This window comes from Primulina huaijiensis, chromosome 11 (assembly GCF_012295235.1).
Source record: "Primulina huaijiensis isolate GDHJ02 chromosome 11, ASM1229523v2, whole genome shotgun sequence".
NCBI lineage: Eukaryota > Viridiplantae > Streptophyta > Magnoliopsida > Lamiales > Gesneriaceae > Primulina > Primulina huaijiensis.
The window spans coordinates 899,311-915,142 of record NC_133316.1 but is presented as its reverse complement, the minus strand read 5'-3'; the positions used below and the strand labels follow the sequence as shown (position 1 = coordinate 915,142).

General features: G+C 35.9%; 1 protein-coding gene across 1 annotated transcript; it reads right to left on the bottom strand.

Moving 5' to 3' along the window:
- Positions 1–11,357: 11,357 nt before the first annotated feature.
- Positions 11,358–13,096, bottom strand: LOC140987685 (LRR receptor-like serine/threonine-protein kinase FEI 2). Its single transcript, XM_073456309.1, has 4 exons — positions 12,398–13,096; positions 12,331–12,340; positions 11,795–12,148; positions 11,358–11,405 (listed from the first exon to the last, which is right to left on the bottom strand). Exons 1-3 carry the CDS (start codon positions 12,811–12,813, stop codon positions 11,993–11,995), a joined length of 582 nt encoding a protein of 193 aa, XP_073312410.1. The 5' UTR covers positions 12,814–13,096; the 3' UTR covers positions 11,358–11,405; positions 11,795–11,992.
- Positions 13,097–15,832: the final 2,736 nt, after the last annotated feature.

Sequence of the window (15,832 nt, the reverse complement as noted above, 5' to 3'; positions counted from 1 at the left end):
AATTTTGATATATTTTTTATCCACCGTGTCCATTCATAACAGTCATCGTTGAGATTACATTCACTTTTCAAATATGATGAAACATATAAAAATTTTACATCAAAGTATCACCTTAATGATGATATATAGACACGGTGGAGCTACACTATTATATACCCGGGATGGCTCAATTTTTTTTTAAAAAAAATCATATGTAAATTTTGTATAATTTTGGAATAATATGATATTAGTCCGGATACATCAATTTAAAATATTAAAAGATTTAGAGCTTAAAATTCTAACTCTGACAGAGCTAGAATCCATATTTCTAACACCGCCACTTTATATAGATGAACACGATGTACGAGCAGCGATCAAAACCTACTGATATATATATTTCACCTACCGTGCTTTCTCTATCCTGTGGCTCACCCTGTTTTTCGCATACAATGGAAGAAACGGGGAACCGTGGAACGTGCAGGATCCTACGATTTACAATTTTTAAACTCAGACTTTAATTATGTTTTTCAAACAAGAAATTGATTCTTAAACGTCATTCCCAGTTGACGAGAAACTGTGTAATATATAATATATAGTGGTACAGTGCATCTTTCTCGCGTAAGAATTGGGTCAACTTATATATCAATTAGTGAAATCTAAATTTAAATGTGTATATATATAATATGATACAATTGTATAACAAATTATTACTTTTTTATTTTATTTTGTGAATAATAAATCAAAATTATATTAGTCCACGTTGCTGAGTTCAGTTTTTCTGGAAGAGAGAAATGATATTTTAGTAACCATCGGCGGAGCTCCGGGGCCAATTGTCTCCACTCGTGTATTATATATAATACATAAACCATCGGCGGAGCTCCGGGGCCAATTGTCTCCCCTCGTGTATTATATATAATATATAATACATAAACCTTATTATATAATAATGTAACTTGTCCCGTAAAAAAAAAACGTGGGGTGCCTGTTTAAAGAAAACTCACCCAAATTTCCCCACCTCCACCAAAGTTGTATTCAAAAAATAAAAAGAGTAGGTCTCAGATGGTCTCACGGATTTTTTTTGGTGAGACGAGTCAACCCTATCGATATTCACAATAAAAAGTAATACTCTTAGCATAAAAAGTAATACTCTTCATGGATGACCCAAATAGGATATCCATCTCACGAAATTGATCCGTTAGACCGTCTCACAAGAGTTTTTGTGAAATAAAAAATAAAAATATATCATTTTAGGGATTTTATAATTAATTAGTCAAAATGTGTCCTTAATCTGACAAATTAATTTTTTATTTTCCACATTTCTAATATTTTTTTTTATCAGAGTATTTTTTTGGGTAGGTGGTAACTGAAATTTCGAAAATGACAAATGAATCTGGAGAATTTAAGAGTTGAAGAAAGTGTTGAAAACTTTCTCCTTAAGAAGAATTTTGTCCCGCTTTGATGCTTCAATTCATGACAATTCATTTCCAATATACAACAACTCTTCTTGCAAATACAACAGAGTCATTTGCAATAACTTGGAGAAGAAAAAGATATTGTATTATCTTCGAAAAGAAATAAGTAGAGAAAGAGCAATTTGAGTTCAATGATATTCAGAAAATCCTGATGCTAAAATGTTTTCGTATGTCTATGATCATGTATTTAAGGATATAAATCGGTAGGGACATGTTGTTTCATAATGTGGAATACATTCAAAAGTCAAGATGAAAATCATCAAAAGACACCATTTGAATGCAAAGTATCATAAAAACTCGCAAATTGTTATCAATCAACACCTCCAGGCACCTAAGCGTCTCTCTTCGTCCCTGGAAAAAATTCCAAGGCATAGAGGCGTGTTTAGGCACCTCCCTTAGGGCCCAAGAAATTCCAGGGCACACATAGATTTGCTTAGGTGCCATTAGGAGGCGTATAGTAGCCTTCCTCACAGCCTTGGAAATTCCAGGTCAGACAAAGAGGCACCTAGGCACCTCCATTGTGCCATAGAAGACGCTTAGGCACCTTTGGGAGACGATTAGGTGCCTCCCATGCTTCTTGGATTTTTCCAGTACACACATGGGGCTTCGATGCTCCCCTTCCTGGCATCTCAACGTCTCTTCTAGCGCATAGAACAATCTTTTGAGTTTTCTTTTCATATCTTTTTGCTTAATTTCTATTCATTAAGCCTTAAAACCAGTGTTTTCAGAATCGGTTCGGTCGGTTCGACCGAGAACCGTCACGGGTCCGGTCCGAAACACCCTAAAAAATTGTTTGAGCGGTCTAATAGGTCAAACTCGGTCAAAAACCGGTCGAACCAGCTATGTACCAATTTTTCGAATTTTTTTATTTTTTTTAATCTTAAAATTTTAATATTGTATTATATATATACATGATTATTTGGAATTTGAAATTTTTTAAAAATATTATTTTAATAATAATATAATTTATTGTTTTGTTTTAAAAATATATATAACTATAATTGATATTTTGAATATATGTATATAGTTATTTAGGTTTTAATCTTTGGTAAATATATTTTTTTTGTATATTTATATACATTTTATACGCGTGTTTAGATTTTAAAATTGAATATCTATATCTTTTTTATATTTGTTTACACATTTATAATATTTATAATTTAAATATATTATTTATGACTACCCGACCGTCGATTCAACTGGTCCGACCGGTTGAACCGTTTTTTAAGCTAAATCGGTTTGATCACCGATCTGGTTATAAAAATCTTAAAACATTCTAATAATCCTTCACATGAATGAAATTGATGCATAAATACACGTTAGGTAGAAAGAGAGTACATGCTGAAAAATTATCGCATTAGGATATGTGATTTTTGGCTTTGAATCTTCCTTAGTAGAGTACTATCAGATTTACCAGGCCACAAAATGAGCTTGACGTCTTGAAGTTTGTGTGAAATCATATAACAGTACATACACAATAACTTTCCTATCATTTTCATTTGGTTCTTTATCGGTTGTGTCTGTTTTGGCCATGAAACACTTCTTTGATTCATAAGTGTTTCGTTGAGGTCTGTCTTTACACTTACATAGGTGGTCTCTTTTTATATGAGTATCCTACCATATTCCTCATTTTACAAGCTAAAAAAACCATTATAACTCCAATACTTAACCTCGCTGCATTGGTAGACAACAATCATCGTCATAAAAATGAAAAAAGAAAATTCCCGAGTGTTAGCTCAAGTTTTCATAATTTAGTTGTCCCATTATACCTAGATCTTGGGATTTACAATTAACAAGGTTGATTTTTCACTACCAGCACTTTATTTTGTAAGTTTAAGCTCATTCCTCTAGAAAAATTGCACATTTGATCTCTATACAATGCTTTCGTAAGTAGATCCGCTAAGTTATCTCTTGATTTGACATAATCAATATAGATAACTATATTTGAGATAAATTGTAGCATTGTATTATGTCTTCGACAAATATGTCAAGATTTACCATTGTCCATGTTGTTTTTTGCCATTGAAACTGCCGACTGACTGTCGTAATGTATCATTATTGCAGGCATTGGAATTGTCCAATAAGAAATATCATCTAGAAAGTTGTGAAGTCATTTTGTTTCTTTTGCATCTCCATCTAGTGCTAAAAATTCAGATTCCATTGTGGATCTAGCGATACAAGTTTGTTTTGATGACCTCTAAGAGACTGTGCCACCAGCAATACTAAAAACATAGCCACTAATGGATTTGGATTCTTTGGTGGTGATGCTAATTGGATTTGGAGTTTTTGGTGTCAGAAATCCAATTAGTATCACTATATCCTTCTAGCACTACATGTTAACTTGTATAACGCAATTCATGCTCTAAGTTGTTCCTTAAATATCTAAGCATCCTTTTCAAGGCCTTCTAATGATTATCACTAGGATTGCTAGTGAATCGACTCAACTTATTTATCGCACAAGTGGTGTCCGATCGAGTACAATTAGTGATGTCATAAGGCTTCCAATAATTCTTGAATTTTCTAGTTGGGATACTGGCTCTCGATGATTTTTACCCAAATGGACGCTCACGTCCATAGACGTCTTCATAAGAGATGAGTCATAAGAATTAAACTTCCTCAAAACAGTTTCAAGATAGTGAAATTGAAATATAACTATTGCTTCTGAAGTTCTAGATATTTTAATATCTAGTATAACATCACTAATGCCCATATTTTTCACATCAAAATGTTTTGTCAACATTTTCTTTGTTATATGATCGTGTTTTGATTACTCCCCATTATAAGCATTTCATCTACTTATAGACATACTATTACATTAGATTCTCGAGTGTCTTTAATATAAACATATTTGTCACACATTTTTAATCTTAAAATCATTTGACAACATCACTTTGTCAAAAATTTCATGTCACTACTTGGACGCTTGTTTAAGTTCATATAAGAAATTAACTAGTCGACATATTTTTCTTTCTTGACCCCGAACAATATAAGATTCAGGTTGTTCCATAAATATCTCTTTCTCAAGTTCACCATTCAAGAATTCAGTTTTAACATCCATTTGGTGTATCTCAAGGTTATGCAGTGCAACAATTGCAATGAGTACACGAATTGAACTTATTATTCAGACTGGTGAATACGTGTCAAATGAATCAAGGCCTCCATTTTGTCTATAGTCTTTAGTCACAAATCTAACCTTGTATTTTTCTATTATTCCATCACTTTTATACTTTGTTCTCATAACCCATTTGCATCTCAATAGTTTGGTACATGGTGGAAAATTCATTAGTTCTCAAGTATGGTTTTGCATAATAGAATCAATTTCTATATTGATGGCTTCTTTCCAGTATGGAGCTTCAGGGTTAGACAAAACATCTTGTAAGGTTTTTAGGTCATTTTCCAGCATACATGTGTGGAAATATGGACCAAAAGACTTCAAGGTTCTAACCCATTTACTTCATGTATGTTCTTCTTCTTTAAAAGAATATTCGTTTTTTCTAGCATTTTAATCTAGAGTAGTTTTCTCATTAGGTTCAAACCTTCATCCAACATCTCTATCTTTTTTTTGTTAGATCCTTCTTCTTTCCTTTCATTGTAAGGAAAAATATTTTCGAAAAACATGACATTCCTTGACTCAATTATCATGCTTACTCTCATTTCAAAATTTTCAGACTTGTACATTATAAATCTATTGGCAATGCTGTTATGTGAATATCAATGAATATTCAGTCGATCGTTTATGGTCCAATTCTGACTTCCTTTGGCTTTAGTATTTCAACATCGGCTAAGAATCAATAGTCATATTTCAAACTAGTTGGTGCGACCCCATATGTACAGTATTTTGGTTGTCTTCTTCGATCCTTATTGTGATACTCTTGTCCCACATCTTAAAAATCAAAGATTTAAAATGAGTTTATAATGGCTTACAATGGACTTCTATAGCAACTTGGGTTAATCATTTTCGTAAAACGAGGACGAATACGAAGTAGTTGCTATAGAGGCCCATTGTGCAGTCACGCAGGCGCGGGCCCGGGCTCGGGCGTGACAGAATGGTATCAGAGCCGGACATCAGCATGGAACACCGAGAAATAAGTGCTATGCGGGGCAAAGTGCTACGTGCATGGGAGCCACCTCTTGAACCTGCGGGGCAAAGTGCTACATGACGGGAGCCACCTCTTGAACCTGTAGGAGCCACCTCTTGAACCTGTAGGAGCCACCTCTAGATTCTCGACGCTGGTGGATCGAGGGGTCAGGGCGCGACGAGGACGCCACGTTCTGAAGGAGGGGTGATTGTGATACCCTTGTCCCACATCTTAAAAATCAAAGATTTAAAATGAGTTTATAATGGCTTACAATGGACTTCTATAGCAACTTGGGTTAATCATTTTCGTAAAACGAGGACGAATACGAAGTAGTTGCTATAGAGGCCCATTGTGCAGTCACGCAGGCGCGGGCCCGGGCTCGGGCGTGACAGAATGGTATCAGAGCCGGACATCAGCATGGAACACCGAGAAATAAGTGCTATGCGGGGCAAAGTGCTACGTGCATGGGAGCCACCTCTTGAACCTGCGGGGCAAAGTGCTACATGACGGGAGCCACCTCTTGAACCTGTAGGAGCCACCTCTTGAACCTGTAGGAGCCACCTCTAGATTCTCGACGCTGGTGGATCGAGGGGTCAGGGCGCGACGAGGACGCCACGTTCTGAAGGAGGGGTGATTGTGATACCCTTGTCCCACATCTTAAAAATCAAAGATTTAAAATGAGTTTATAATGGCTTACAATGGACTTCTATAGCAACTTGGGTTAATCATTTTCGTAAAACGAGGACGAATACGAAGTAGTTGCTATAGAGGCCCATTGTGCAGTCACGCAGGCGCGGGCCCGGGCTCGGGCGTGACAGAATGGTATCAGAGCCGGACATCAGCATGGAACACCGAGAAATAAGTGCTATGCGGGGCAAAGTGCTACGTGCATGGGAGCCACCTCTTGAACCTGCGGGGCAAAGTGCTACATGACGGGAGCCACCTCTTGAACCTGTAGGAGCCACCTCTTGAACCTGTAGGAGCCACCTCTAGATTCTCGACGCTGGTGGATCGAGGGGTCAGGGCGCGACGAGGACGCCACGTTCTGAAGGAGGGGTGATTGTGATACCCTTGTCCCACATCTTAAAAATCAAAGATTTAAAATGAGTTTATAATGGCTTACAATGGACTTCTATAGCAACTTGGGTTAATCATTTTCGTAAAACGAGGACGAATACGAAGTAGTTGCTATAGAGGCCCATTGTGCAGTCACGCAGGCGCGGGCCCGGGCTCGGGCGTGATAGAATGGTATCAGAGCCGGACATCAGCATGGAACACCGAGAAATAAGTGCTATGCGGGGCAAAGTGCTACGTGCATGGGAGCCACCTCTTGAACCTGCGGGGTAAAGTGCTACATGACGGGAGCCACCTCTTGAACCTGTAGGAGCCACCTCTTGAACCTGTAGGAGCCACCTCTAGATTCTCGACGCTGGTGGATCGAGGGGTCAGGGCGCGACGAGGACGCCGCGTTCTGAAGGAGGGGTGATTGTGATACCCTTGTCCCACATCTTAAAAATCAAAGATTTAAAATGAGTTTATAATGGCTTACAATGGACTTCTATAGCAACTTGGGTTAATCATTTTCGTAAAACGAGGACGAATACGAAGTAGTTGCTATAGAGGCCCATTGTGCAGTCACGCAGGCGCGGGCCCGGGCTCGGGCGTGACAGAATGGTATCAGAGCCGGACATCAGCATGGAACACCGAGAAATAAGTGCTATGCGGGGCAAAGTGCTACGTGCATGGGAGCCACCTCTTGAACCTGCGGGGTAAAGTGCTACATGACGGGAGCCACCTCTTGAACCTGTAGGAGCCACCTCTTGAACCTGTAGGAGCCACCTCTAGATTCTCGACGCTGGTGGATCGAGGGGTCAGGGCGCGACGAGGACGCCGCGTTCTGAAGGAGGGGTGATTGTGATACCCTTGTCCCACATCTTAAAAATCAAAGATTTAAAATGAGTTTATAATGGCTTACAATGGACTTCTATAGCAACTTGGGTTAATCATTTTCGTAAAACGAGGACGAATACGAAGTAGTTGCTATAGAGGCCCATTGTGCAGTCACGCAGGCGCGGGCCCGGGCTCGGGGCGTGACAGAATGGTATCAGAGCCGGTCACCAGCATGGAACACCGAGAAATAAGTGCTATGCGGGGCAAAGTGCTACGTGCATGGGAGCCACCTCTTGAACCTGCGGGGCAAAGTGCTACATGACGGGAGCCACCTCTTGAACCTGTAGGAGCCACCTCTAGATTCTCGACGCTGGTGGATCGAGAGGTCAGGGCGCGACGAGGACGCCGCGTTCTGAAAGAGGGGTGATTGTGATACCCTTGTCCCACATCTTAAAAATCAAAGATTTAAAATGAGTTTATAATGGCTTACAATGGACTTCTATAGCAACTTGGGTTAATCATTTTGGTAAAACGAGGACGAATACGAAGTAGTTGCTATAGAGGCCCATTGTTCAGTCACGCAGGCGCGGGCCCGGGCTCGGGGCGTGACACTTAGTCTCACTATCAATTCTTCCAATCCCATATCTTTTCTTTTGTACCTTAAGTAGTTCTTGAAATCTTTCTATAGAGGAGGGAGTTTCTTGATAATGACAACAACTAGGAAAGACTAGCTCTGACTCATCCCCTTCACACAAATCTCGTGCAATAATACTTGTAGATCTTGCACTTAACTCACAATAGATTTTGAGTCTATCATCTTAAAGTTCAGAAACAATTCAACTATAAACTTCTTCAGACCAAAATTTTTTGCCCTATACTTCTTCTCGAGCATCTTCCGGAGTTCCTTCACACTTCTGAGTTGACAATAAACATTGTAGAGTACATTGTCCAATCCATTTAAAATATAGTTCCTGCATAGAAAATCACTATGATTCCATGCATCCAGTACAACCCTATTTTTGATCAAATTCATTTTCTGAGATGGTGGGATGATCCTCCTTAAAAAATATGGCCAAACTTAGAGTTATAAGATAAACAGTATTTTCTGTTGCCATCATCTGAAATCTGCAACATTGAACTTCTCTGGGTTTTCTCCTTGTGCGATTCGAACAGTTGTTATCGTTGATGATGAAGTCATCTTTGATATTTCAGAATAGAGAAAATTCTTTTTGTGATTGTTTGGGTAGGTGGTACGTGAAATCTAAAAAATGACAAATAAATCTGCAGAAGTTGAAAGTTGAGAGTTGAGGCAAGTGTTGAACAATTTCTCCTTAAAAAAATTTTTCTCCCCTTGGAGCTTCTGTTTATGACAATTTTTCACCAAGATACAACAACTCTTCATGCAAATACAACATATTAATTTGCAAGAACAATGACCAGAAAAATGAGTGTACTCTCTTTGAAAAGAAAGAACTAGAGAAGAGCAAACATGGGTACAATGATATTCATAAAATTATGTTGCAAAAGTGTTTTTTGTTTATCTATGATCATGAGTTTAAGGATATCAATCATCATGGACATGCTGTTTCATCAAAAGGGTGTCTCTTTATCCAAAAGTCAGATAAAAACCATTAAATGACATCATTTAGATGCAAAACATCATGAAAACTCGTAAATTTTTGTCAATTAGCGCCTCCAGACCCCTAGGCGCACACTTAATGGGGCCTAGGTTCCTTTTCCTCGTCTCTGGAAAAATTCCAGTGCATAGAGGGGCGCTTAGGCGCCTCTATAATGGCCCTAGAAATTCCAAGGCACACAAGGAGGCGCTTAGGCACCATTGGGAGGCTCCTTGGCGCCTCCACTCTACAATAGGAGACACTTAGGTGCCTTCCCTACAATCCAGGCCACACATGGGGTGCTGAGACACTAGAAAGCGTGTGGAACAATCTTTTAAGTTTGCATTCATATCTTTTTGCTTAATTTATATTCATTAAGCCTCAAAAAATTTCAATAGTATTGGTATGTCGTGCAATCAAATATTTCTGGCTTGGTGTCGAATATTACATGGTGCTTGAGATTGGTGACATGTCTGACGTCATTATAATACTGTGACAAAAGATGACTGGAAGTAAGAAAAAATACTTATCAAATTAAGAACATATTGTAATTTATTAAATGACCAAAATTTAAAATAAACTAACTTACAAAAAAGTTTTTGTAATTTTTCCAACAAAAAATCATATAAACTATAAATTCAAATGAGAGCTTGAAAGATTATTTATTTATTTCCGTTCAGAAAAATGAAATATTATTTGTTTAGTTTTGATTTGTTTTGTTTTAATACAAAGTGAAGGTAACTATGTCAATGGAAGTCGAAATTATCATAGACAAGAGAATAATATTGTCAAATAAAGTCGATTTTGGGGTCCTAATCATATTTGGCATTTCGCTTACTCTTTTCTTCCAAATAGACTGAGTATTTAATATGTGTGTGCCAAAGCATTCTCAAAAAATTGTGCAAACAATGCGATAACAACATTAACCAACTCCTTTTGTTTTTTTTCCTAAAAACTGAGGTAAGAGAACTTGAAGATAATATTTAAATATAATGGTCAGAGATCTTTGGAGAAGATGATGTACTTCTTGATTCTTAGCTAACCTCTAAAAGATCCACTCCAAATTCAATGTTTTCAATTATCATTATTTTTTCATGGAACAAAAATGCAACATCCATTATGTATTAATGAACATGACTTTCATTATTTCTCACTCGATAAGTTGGAACCAAGAACGCACTTGCGTTTCCACAGAAGATTTACATTAATTACTACGAAATATAACATCAACACGATATATGTTATGTTTTAGCCGACAAGGTATATCATAGAAACGGGAAGATTTTTTATTTGTACAAATACAAAAAATAATTTGTTAAAACACAATATATCATCAATTGAAGGGTACTAACCAACTAACCAGCTTAATTTGTAGTAAAAAGTGATATTTTTAACATAAAAAATAAGACAAAAACTTGTGTGAGACGGTCTCACGGGTCGTATTTGTGAGACAGATCTCTTATTTGGGTCATCCATTAAAAAATATTACTTTTTATGCTAAGAGTATTACTTTATATTGTGAATATAAGTAGGATTGATCCGTCTCACAGATTAAGATCCGTGAGACGGTTTCACATGAAACCCACTCAAAAAATAATATATGTTCATGATTTAAATCAGGTCAAAGATCCGTCCTACAAAATGTCATTTGATATTTTGTGTTGGTGAAATGTGTCTTTACATGACTTAATGACTCGACAAAGTTCACCAATTTTTTGTTTCAAAAATTTCTGGGTGGGGTCTGAATTTAATCGCAATATCTATCCATCCGGCATTAGAAAAAGGACACGTATTAGGGTGACTTGGGAAAGTGACAACAGAATAATAAATAGTTTGCGCTATTTCTTTAATATAAATATGGGAATTTTCGGGAATAAAATTATATTTCCGACCCAGAAAATCTGAAAAAGAACGCAAAGTTGAGAGACAAGAAGAATCTGTGCTCATTTGGAAGAACTTCGACAAGGAATCTGAGGTGTCGCATTTACTTTCTGGATAAGATTGCCAACCATAAATTGTCACAATAGAAATTAAAACAAAAAAGAAAATACTATCTTTATTTATTTGTTTATTTATAAAGATAATGTATGGATAAAATATAGTAGAGGTTTAAGAAAATTTTTGAGCCACCAATTAATTACACTTTTGATCAAATTTAAAACCGTTTCTAACGTAGAAAACTTATAGCTCAGTTGATATAAATATAATATAATATTTAATAAGAGACATTGATTAATTATAACAATCTTTCCCAATTATGTAGATATAAAAAATTCCTTATCGGTCTCAAATAACAGTTAATTAACTAAATCTCTAGTATCATGAAGTAAGCTTCCCAAATCGATTTGGTAAATACAGCTTAATTGCTACTAGCGACTGAGTCATACGCGTTGCGTGTAACATAATATTAGATATTTGAAATATTGTTTAATCAATTTATAAAATGAATATTATAATTAGTGTGTTCGTACACATTGTTGTGTATGACAAAAAATCTTTTTCTCTATTAAACTTAATTTCAATAAAAAAAAATATAATAATATTATAGTAGAAAAAAGAAAGGTTTTTTGCGTTAAAAATACTAACCGTAAGGTTTTTTTAAATTGAGAAGTTTTCAAATATGTTGGTACGATCAAGGCTTCCATTTATAGTATAGATATGTGGTGTTGAAGAGGATGGTAAAAAGGGAAGAAATTTTGGTGTCCTCCAAAAGCAATTTTTCTAACTCACTCACACTTAATAATATAGTATAGATAACTTTGGGAAAATGGACGAAGCTGAGCATTTTCAATATGGTGCAGAATGAATGAATTGATATAGAATGGGATGTAGCTTGGTGCAGATTGTGAGTCCCTTTTATGATTGTATTGCGCCTGAACTTTCACTGCATAATGGAGCATATGATAAATTGATTATAGATGGATCAAGTCTTTTTTTTTGTCTGATTCAATGTCCTTTAATCAGAATCTGAGTCATCGAAATCGCTTGGGCATGGGGTCATGATCTCATATTCAAGTATTTGCACCATTTTGTGCATAGTGGGACGATCATCAGGGATTGAAGAAACACACTGGATGGCAATCGATAGTAGAGCATCAAGGCTCTCTAATTCCTATCGATTAGTAGAGTAAGAAAAAGGCGTCATACGTGAGGTCGGAAACATTATATGACTTTCTAATGCCTTGTTTAGTTATCATATTTGCTTGTTGTAAGCAAAGAAGGATACATCACAACCATAACCGATCTTTCTTCATCTATTTGAGAGGATCACCCACAAAAGCAAATCAATTAAACAGTAGTAAAACTTCAACTTCAATGAATTGAAGTAACTGGATGAATTCTTATGCCTAACGAAACTCACCAAGATAGATTACTTCTACTAAAGGAAAAAGGCATCACACAAACCAATCTTGACACCAAATATTGAAGATGGTTCCCATATAATTGCCACATGTTTGCACCAAAAGATGGAAAAAGACGAACAAAAATATAGATACATAACTCATGATTGTCCCTATCAGGAGCCATATACCCAAATGTTCCGGAAACAATTGTTGTAATGTGAGATTTATCGTCGTCCAATAACTTAGCTAGTCCAAACTCATACACGCGAACATCAAAACTCCCATCAAGTAAAATGTTGCTTGACTTGATATCTCGGTGGATGATTCGAGGAGAACAATCATGATGCAGATAGGAGAGGCCTTTTGACGCTCCCATCATAATATTTAACCGAGCAACCCAATCTAGTTGCTCAGCCCTCTCTGCTTCAACCATGCACAAAGTTATGTATTGCAAAAAATATGGCTTACGGTTATATGAATAGATCAGAACCAGATAAGTTTATTGTAAACCACAAATTGACTTGCATTTTTGTGGCAAAACATCAAAGAAATTTTTTTACATCTCATAATAACCACAATCCATGGACGTGAATCCCACAGTAATATTATACACAGATGCATGGGCAAAACTGAAGCAGGGTCATTGCATAACATGACAGTAGATGCCAGTTGTTTTGAAAAAAATTACGGAACATCAGCACTGGTGGAAGATTCCATTTAGTTTTCAAACACAAGCAAGACAGGAGTCATAACATCTTGCGATGAGTGGCAACCAATCACCGAAAACAAGGTATTCATTGTCTTTTCTTTTATAAATAGCATGTTAAATTGACATTAATGCATTCAGATATTTTTCACAAGAACATAATCTATTTGTACTTTTATTTGCATAAAACACTTGACTAACTTGAGCATCAGAGTAGTCACGTAAAAAAACCTTTCGACAGTCAAGCCGTCAAGCTGGCAGTGAGATCCAAATAACTTTCATGTACCATGAAGAGCTTCATCCAGGCTGCCTCCTGATAGAATCATATATAAACAATTTTGATGTCGAAGAATTGCAATATTCTCGAAGGTTCACGGGTACCTGTGTTTGATGCTTCCAAGAATTTCGAGCTCCCTTTCAAAAAACGATCAAAGCTCGTTTACCTTCACAATTCTTTTCAAGGCAAATACATTGCCATAATCCATTGCTAGTCTGTACACAGTCCCAAAGCCACCAACCCCGATTATATGCCCTTCATTCATGTTCTCCAACTTTTTGATGATATCCTTTAAAGAGTAGGGCAGATCTCCATGGAACATCACAAGAGATGTTGCTGAAGTATTAAACATGAAAAACTGGAATGATTAAATAGGTATAAGCACAATGAGGTGAAGAGATCAAAAGAGACTGCATATATATTCTTGTCAATTGGTATCAGATCAGCACGAGAGTCGTACATGTGTTGAATGAGGTCTGAAACTAAAATTGAAAAATGAGCCCTTTTGTTACAATAATAAATATAAAATTCAATTTTCAAATAACAAATATACTAATAAATACATAAATATATCAAAACTGTTGAAAATTAATATTTGAATATTGAATATTTTAATATTGAATGTTGAATATTTGAATGTTGAAAATTAGGTAAAATTAGGTGTTGAATATTGAAATTTGTGTGTGATGATGAAGGTAATGATGTAATTTATTTTTGGATTATTTGTAAAGATTTTCTATAAATAGATCTCTCATTTGTGAAGAAAATTACAATTGAGTTGAGAGAAAAACATTATAAAGTGTGTAGTGTGATAATTTTGAAAGTTTGAGATTTTTACTTTTTACCGTAAATTTTTACTTTTTCACAACACGTTATCAGCACGANTATTGTGATATGATATACATAATTATTTAAAATATTACTAATATTATATACACCATATTATTACCATAAAATTATACAAATACATACATTTATTTTCTTGTACACCAACGGTCATAAACGGTAACAAAACGGCTAGTTTTTGTTCTATAAATATGATCTCACAAACATATTCAATCACTCCAACTTTCTCTTCTTCTCTAAAATTATTCTTCATCAAATTTTTGAAGAAAAAAGAAGATGGCTTTCACAAAGTTATTTTTAATTATTTTGGTTATAATACTCACGAATCTTGTACTTATCGGAGAATATCCTCCTCGTGTATTTTCTTTATTTTTACGAATGCTTGTATTTGTTGTTTATCCATTACTTTGTATTGCAATATTCATTAACTAATAAAATGCATCATAATTTTTTTTAGTACCACCATGTCAAACTTGACAAAGCTCGAATTCATTGCTCTTGATATTATGGGAAAAAATTATATGCCATGGACTCTCGAAGTAGAAATGCATATTGAGTCATTAGGTCTAAATGAGACCATAAAAGAAAATGGCATATGCACATCACAAGAAAAGAGCCATGATATTTTTGCGTCGACATCTCGACGAGGGATTAAAATGTGAATATCTGAATGAAAAAGATACCATGGATTTGTGGAAGGGATTAAAAGAAAGATTCGAACATATAAGGGAAGTTATACTTCCAAACGCCCGGGATGAATGGAATACGTTTAGATTCCAAGATTTTAAGAAAGTCAGTGATTACAACTCGGCGATGTATCGAATAATCTCGCAACTGAAATTTTGTGGGCATGAGATTACTGAATTGGAAATGCTTGAAAAAAACAGTTTCCATTTTTCACGCATCGAATATAACTCTACAACAACAATATAGAGTGCGTGGATTTTCGAGATATTCTGAACTAATCGCCTGTCTCCTTGTGGCGGAAAAGAATAATGAGCTTTTAATGAGAAATCATCAGGCACAACCCACTGGTTCAACGGCATTTCCTGAAGTAAATGTCGTAAGCAAAAATGAATTTAAACCTGGAAACCAAAATCAAAGTTATAGACAAGATTTTGATCGAGGACAAAATCGAGGTCGTGGACGTGGAAGTGGTCGTGGTCGTGGACGCGGCCGTGGTTTTGAAAATAATCGAGATAGTTATTTCTATAACTCATCTCAAAAGAGCGTCTCAAACCATCCACCGAAAAGGCATCAAGAGAATATGAGTGTTCATGAGAATCACTCAAAAAAGATTTGAAAGTTCTTGTTTCAGATGTGGTACTCCAGGACATTGGTCCCGTATTTGTCGAGCCCCTGAGCACCTTTGTAAACTTTATAAAGAATCAATAAAGGGGAAAGAAAAGAAGATCAACTTTACTGAACACAATGAACCTTTGAGTGGTTCAACTCATTTTGATGCTGGAGATTTTCTGATTGATTTCTCAGATAATGATCAATTTGCTGGTGGAATAAATATGTAAAATATTTTATTTTTTCATGTACTCGTATGATAATATTTTATAGTGTGTTATTTTGTATTTTATTTTATTGTCAGTAATTTTATTTCATTGCATATTT